Source organism: Pyrus communis, chromosome 16 (assembly GCF_041283825.1).
Source record: "Pyrus communis isolate YQ-2024b chromosome 16, ASM4128382v1, whole genome shotgun sequence".
In the NCBI taxonomy this organism is placed as follows: Eukaryota; Viridiplantae; Streptophyta; class Magnoliopsida; order Rosales; family Rosaceae; genus Pyrus; species Pyrus communis.
This window is the reverse complement of record NC_142580.1, coordinates 23,299,778-23,307,405: the sequence shown is the minus strand read 5'-3', so window position 1 is coordinate 23,307,405 and position 7,628 is coordinate 23,299,778. Positions and strand designations below refer to the sequence as shown.

The 7,628-nt window shown below is 36.2% G+C and overlaps 1 protein-coding gene across 1 annotated transcript; it reads left to right on the top strand.

Moving 5' to 3' along the window:
• The first annotated feature begins 1,576 nt into the window (after nt 1-1,576).
• On the top strand, nt 1,577-2,261 carry LOC137733018 (uncharacterized). The gene has a single exon (XM_068472244.2). It carries the CDS (start codon nt 1,667-1,669, stop codon nt 2,048-2,050), a length of 384 nt encoding a protein of 127 aa, XP_068328345.1. The 5' UTR covers nt 1,577-1,666; the 3' UTR covers nt 2,051-2,261.
• Nucleotides 2,262-7,628: the final 5,367 nt, after the last annotated feature.

The following is a 7,628-nucleotide window of genomic DNA, read 5'->3' as shown; positions in this document are numbered from 1 at the left end:
GTGGATGAGGTTATTGAAGAATCAACTGATTGTTTGTTGTTTGATGATGCTTTTTATTAGTAGCTCTCTTTTCTTGTTATTTAATGCATGCTATTTGCAAATTAATGAATTTTGTTAATTGCTTTAGTTATATGTTTTGCTTTCTCATGTCAATATGTTGTTATAAAATATTTTAGTATTTTCTTAAAAATTTTACGTCAAGGATGGTGCCGTTTATTCCTTTTTGCACAGAATCCCGTTTATCTCTGCCAAAATACTGGTAATTACAAGAAAAGCTGTAAACGTGATAACATTCTTGTCCCATGTATATGAGAACAGATATATAAGCAAATAAATCACTAAAACATCTTTTGGCATTCAAAATCCAAAGATATATTTACTTTGATGTCTTGGATTGTTGACCAGAACCCCTCTGTCTTGGATTAATTGTCGATAATTCCCATACCGTTACAAACTGTGGTTTGTGGTCCGAACCATGGATTGAACCTAAAACCAACTACTTAGAAGTAAAAAAAAAAAATACCGCTCTTTAATCCTCATTTTCTAGTTACAAATTCAATGGAAGGCCTTTTTTTTTTTTTTTTTTATGGGAAAATCATTCAATACATTTAAATTTTAGCAACAATTATGGATACAAGCATAATAACATTTGAAAGAGAAAACGCCCCAGGAAAGAGGACCACCAATCTCCTCGTCAGATTACAGTTTAAGCATCATTCAATGGAAGGCGTATTTGATGATTTTAAGTTTATGTTAACGTGAAACAAAAATACTATCAACTACACGTTCAAACTAAATTTATGTTATATTAAAAAAAAAGTATTGCACAAAAAAACAAAAATAATAAACTACGAGCTTGGTGAAAGAATACTTTTTTTAATAGTAAATTCATGAGCAAAAGGGTTTTGGGACTTTTTTTTGCACGCCGTTATGATTTAGTGCTACTCTTTTTTTACTTATGGAATATCTGACTCTCACGAATAATAAATTCGATAAAAAAATGCCCATTGTTCTGTTACCCCACCCATCTCAATATTATTTATATGAAAAATTAAAATAAAATAAACGAGAATATGCATGGTGAGAATAAATAGTATGAAAAAGTCACTTTCCTTTTCTCGCGAAAATGACAATAATATCTCATTTGTGGGTTGATTTCTGGCCAATTTTGCGCAACTGTTTATACACTTTCAAAGCTAAAATAATATTAATTCAATGAAAGTATTGTGAACCAATTAATATCCAATTAATATATTCTCACTTTCCTTTTCTCGCGAAAATGACAATAATATCTCATTTGTGGGTTGATTTCTGGCCAATTTTGCGCAACTGTTTATACTCTTTCAAAGCTAAAATAATATTAATTCAATGAAAGTATTGTGAACCAATTAACATAATCTAAACACAAAGCCAACAGAAAAAACAAGAGTATCCAATCAAATAATCTTTTCTTGACCAATACTTTTTTAACGCGTTCTTTCATTTCTATACGCATCATTCACCAATTGCTAAGCAACTTCGCATATATACATCCTGCGTATATATAAACACGCATATATAAACACGCATATATCTATATTTACACCAATTGCAACTTAATTATTAACACACTTCCCTTCACATTCATTAACTTAAAACATTGGTCTATCTCGTTCTCCAATTTAAAATGCACATGTACAAGTGGTCTTTCTTGAGCCGCCTAAGGAAGGTTGTAAGGAAGGTAAGCTTCCTACTAAACCTCAACGTGAATCGCTGGCGAATTGTTTCGATGATCGGCCGTACTGTTTCTAGCAACCAGCAATTGATGAGCTTCAACGGCCACCCAGGGCTGAAAGAAGCGTGTGGCGATGAGACCAGCTCCGAGGAGGACTCGGGGTCTTCTAGGGGACATCTTCAGAGGACAATAAGCTATCCATCGGATCAAGATGATATTGATCAAAGAGCAGAGATGTTCATAGCGAATTTCCGCCGCCAACTTCGGGTGGAGAGACAAATTTCGTTAGAGCTTCGGTATGGCAGAGGAAATAGTTTTGACTTGAAGTCTCCTTGATCACTTTGATTAGTGGTGATGGTGGAGGTAGCCTGTGATTTTTTTGAAGAAGGCCTCCACTGAAATTATGTAATCTTAAAAGGGGTTTGTTTTTATTTTTGGTCTTCTTAATTTCCCTTTTTTATTTTGGGGTGAAGGACAAACAGCATACATTTTTTGATACTTTTGTATATGTAAACTTATGCTACTATATTTTTATTCTTTTGAACTTTGGAGAAATTTTCCGAGGCATTTTTAGGGATGATATTTGGGATTATTTTGTACTTGTGGCTGATATGAAGCTTGTCATTACAGTTTTTGTTCATATTTTTGGAGAAATTCGTAAACTTGGATCTAAGGTAGATTACCAAGGTAATTAAATGTTGAAATATCTCATATCGACCGTATCTATGAGAAAAGAAGAGTTTAAATATCTTAACTCCACTCCAACTAATATCAAGGTCTTTTGTGATAAAACCCCACACTTGACGGATTGTGCAGGTGGTAATTAATAAGTTGAGGACAATATTGGTGTTGTTGGAAGTGGGGCCGTCATGTCTCTCTGATAATTCTACATCCTATTAGAGCTAGGGAGCGGGCCCGCACTACCACGTGATGGGTGGGTCCCCTTGGCTTGTGCGATAATGGTGGGTCCCTTCGTCCCATGTGTAGGGTGAGTCCCCTTGGCTCCATGTGGTTGTCAATGTGTAGATTAATACAAAGGCCTTTTGTGATAAACCCCACACCTGACGGACTGTGCATGTGGGGTATTAGCTTGTTTTCTTGCATTACATTTGCATTTACATCTGGAAGAATTAAATTGAAGACTTGGAAGATAAGGAATCAGCTACAAAGAAGGAATATTATCCAAATTACCTTATCTTATCCAAACCTTATCCAACCTTATCTTATCTTATCCTATCCTAATCTTTTCCTACCTTAATTCCAGCTTCAAAGAGGACTCCTTTTCACATTAAATCACCTAAATATTAGGTTCTAGAAGCCCTATTTTCGTGTCCTAAGTTTATGTCACATGTAACCTTTCTAGAAGTTCTAGAATCTGCCACAAGGACTATTCCTTGTCCTCCTTGGAATCTGATTGAATGTGACCTTGTTCTTTGGTTATTTGGAGTCCTAATTCCTTTCCTTTTCAGCCCAATTTCGTGCCTTCCCTTCACCCTATAAATACATGATGCCACAACACTCATAAACCACCACCCTCTACCCCAAATTCACACACACCATCCACCACACCTCAAGAGCCTAAATTCACACAAATCCCCATCGTGCGCAGCAAGGAAGGAAGGAGGAGCCACCTGGAGTGTTTCTAGGTGTATTCTATCTTTGTTTTTAATGTTTAAGTTTAAATATCTTTGTTTTGCGAACATGAGAAGATAAACTTGTTTTAGCTAGAGGAGACTTTGAAACCATGATTATATTTGCAATATGAATTGATTACTTTCAGTCGTGATTTCATAAATTGTGAATACAATTTACTTAACTGTTTGATTAAGAACTTATTCTTGTGTGTTGATTAAGAGGGCCTGCTTAGTTTGCATGCATGAATTTGATGCTAGAATATAAGGGAGTTTCACCTAATCGTTATGAACTTATATTCATAAGTAGTGGAGGTTGCTAGTCACAATCGTGTTAAGTAAATTCCTGGCAGGAGTATCATGTTGTTCATAGTTACGAATGCCTTGTCAATGCTTATGATTTTCACAAAACTTAAGGAAAATATGAGGGTTAATTAGTGTTGTTCAGGGTTAATCTGGGGTGTTAAGGTTCATGGTTTATTGGAAAAGCAACTGGAAATCAATTTGTATGCAAGTGTGTCATGTGTGAAGAAGGACCCTCTAGCTAGCTTATCACCCATATTTTTCCCTAATTTCGTCCAAAGTTATTTAAGTCTTTAAATCTGTTTGTTTTTACCTTAATTTCGTCCAAATCAATCGCCCCTTCAATTAAGTGTGTTAGATTAGTTTGAAACGTGTTCAAATCTGTTCAATTTAGTGTTTTGAGTCTTAATAGTCTAAAATTCGTCCAAATAACTTTTTAGAGTCTGTTTCGAGTCAATTTAACTTAGTTTGTGTGTTTTGAGTCTTTTTAGTTTGTTTTGAGTCATATAAGTCTAGTTAAGTGTTTTTAAGTTTTGTTTTGTGTTTTTCAATTAGTTTAGAGTAGATTGGCATCCCTTCTAATCCCCGGCCTAAAACGATCCCTACTTTCATATACTACAATCACAGTGTTTTAATTTTGAAGGAAGATTTGTGAAAAACAAGTTCATTTGAGCAACATCAACAACATGCAATTAACAATTTAAAAGGCGGAATCATGTTTATATGCACTCAAAAACAAAACTTAACCCATGAACTTCAAAGCCTAGTAGATAGGTGAACCAAGACTCAACTCAAAACAAAGTGAGTTGAGAAATCAATACCTTTGTAGATTCCTCTTTGCATAAGCAAAGGCTAATCACCCAAAGAGAGGGCCTTCATTCCTTGCATCTTAGATCCATGGATTTGGATGGATGAAAAGGTTTCTCCAAGTTCCCCAAATTGAGAACCTCTAAGTCTCCACACCAAGGCATATTGTAGAAGAAATGAGTGACCTTGGAGGAGTTTGATTGCTAGATGATCCCTCCAAGGTGGCCGGCCTCTTTTAGAGCAAAGGGAGTTTGTGTTCTCATCTTTACTCCTAAGAAAACCCTAAGGATGAAATGGCTATAAAGATGTCTTTATACCACCTCACAATGGAGTGGCAAACTTGCAATTAAGCCAAGTTCACTACCCTCCTCTAAATGGCCGGCCTAAGGGGATTTATTGGGCTATTTGGGCCTTTTTGAATCATTATTCATTAAGTTGTCATACAACTTAAGTCAATGGACTTGATGTTCGAAGCCCATTGGGCCTTAAGGTCCAAAACTATCCCGAGGTCTTTAACGAACTTATTCGTTTGATTAATTAACATATTAATTAATCCTTACCATAAATAATTAAACCATTTAATTATTCTTACTCATCTCCGTTGAATCTTCAATCTCTACCTTACACGGTGTACGATCCATTAGGTTCCTTTTAGCGAGGCAGTGGGCGATTCAAACTCTTTCAAATCGATTGTGAATTGAAACTTACTTTCAATTCTCCCGTTAGTGATAATACACTTTTAGGGCTTCCACAAACCATGGTTGACGCCTAGCAGCATGTCATGGTTACCCAAGCTAATCAGAAGAGGTGGAGAACCTATTCAGTTTTAGGATTACAAATGCAATACGGTCTTTCTCTAATACAATACTCTTGACCACATTGTTTGGTTTGATAGTTTATTCATGTCTACTATCCAATGTGAGTCTTGTGCTTATATGATTACCTTGAATGTGCTTTGGAACACATTCCTAAATCTCATTCATACTTTGGCCAAAGATTCTTAATCATATCATAGAGTATTCTCCCTCAAACAGTTTGAAGGTTAGAGATCCCTTGTTGCGCATTCACTTGCCTCCATGGCTAAGTGGCTTAACCCCAACGATGCCGTGGACACCCTCCTGATGGAGTGACTTTGACATAATCAAAGATTAAGGACCTAACCACAAGACAACTGTGATGCCTCAGGTCAAAAGACTAATTTGCATTATCCCAACCATGAGTTCTCATGTGACATGAATATGAGAACTCTTCGTTGATCGTGTTCAGTGAACTCATTCTCTATTGAGCACCTACGTACTTGTCTTGATGTCACACACACCAATGACTCGAGACTAGTCACTCTCCCTGAGAGAAGACATAGCACGTACTGATCTTAACGGACTGTCAATGCCCAATTGACAATCCTATGATCAGGAACTTTTAGGATGTGTCAACGAAAGAATGGTCTCATGAATCTAACTTCTTTAGATCGCATTCTTCCAATCACATATTCCTTGGACTTATCGTTTAAGCATATAACATTTATATGAGACGGCTCAAACAATAATGTTTGCCCTTAAAATTAAACTAGATTAGTTTAACATGTGAAATGTCCATAAAGTATCATCATATGATTGGTTTTAGGGCACATTTCCAACAAATTTGAGTGTTAGAATATTTCACACCAAATTTTGGCGCCGTTGCCGGGGATTAGTAAAATTGCTAATCCCTCTGTTTGTTTATTTTTCTTTTGATATTTGATTTAGTTTTATTTCATTGATTTCAGGTACTAGAAAAGCAAGACATGGCAATTGCTAATCTTCAAGCTCAAATAGCGAATCTTACATTTATGTTGTTAGTTCATAGTTATTTTAGTATTTTAAGCTATTTTCGTGTGTTTGTAGGTCTATATGGCTAAAGTAGCAAGAAGGTGCATTTTGGAGCCTTTTGGAGCAAAATTGGACTTGGAATGGATAGCATATGCTTGGAGCAAAAGGAATGGACGAAATTGAAGACCTAAAGATGTTAGGATTCCTAATCAAAGAAGGATTCCTAGTCAAAGAAGGTTTCCTACTTGAAGTAGGAAAGTTAAGCCAAGGTTTCCTATTTTGGTTTGACCTTTCCTAATCCTAAAAGCCCCTAAGTTCCAGCAACATTGAGGACTCTTATGCATTTTAAGACACAAACTAAACCTTCCTTACACCCTTATTGCTCTTGCCGTGCCTTGCCTAAACCTGCCCTTTCCTTGTCGTGCAAGAGGAGTGTTTATTCCCTATTTTGTGTCACAAGATCACATTCCTCTTTCACCCTATTCAATGCCACACCTTACGTTCCTATTCTGTCCTAAATCATTGCCTAATTTCAGCCTTAAATCACATTCCCTTTCTTATCCTTCCTAGCCGCAAATTCCTTCCCTTTTTCCCTTTGGATTTCTTATTTTAAGTCTCATTTTCCCTATGGATTTGGGGTCTAAATCTTTCCTAAACTATGTAATAAAAGTTAAGATCCTTTCCCTCAAATAAATAGCCTTTGCCGCACCCATAAAGAACCTTATTCACTCACTCACACAATCTGCCATCCATCATCCTTAGACACCATCCTTTGCCGCAACCTTCATCCACTTTTACACCATTCCCATACTTTCATACCTTCAACCACACACCTATACACCATTCCTATCCCTTGCCGCACTCCACTACCAACTTAAATCCATTCCTAACCCAGAAACACATCCAAAAGCACCCCTAAACCCTTGTGCCGCAGCATAGCAAGGAAGAAGAAGAGAAGAAGAAGCCTTGGATGTTTTTGCATTCAAATTGGAGTGTTGGAACGTTTTTAGGTGTAATCTATCTTTTGTTTTCAATGTTTAATTCAAGTTTTCTTTGTTTTGTTGTGAACATGAGAGGCTAAACCCGTTTTAGCTAGGGGAGGCTTTGAAACCATGATTATGTTTGTGATATGAATTGATTAATTCCAATTGTGATTTAATAAATTGTGAATGCAAATTACTTAACCGTTTCATGGATAACTTATTCTTGTATGTTGATTAGGGAGGCCTACTTAATTTGCATGCTTGAATTTGGTGCTAGAATATAAGGGAGTTTCACATAATCGTTACAAACTTATATTCACAAGTAGTTAAGGTTATTTTCACAATCATGTTAAGTAAATTCCTAGCATGAGTATCATGATGT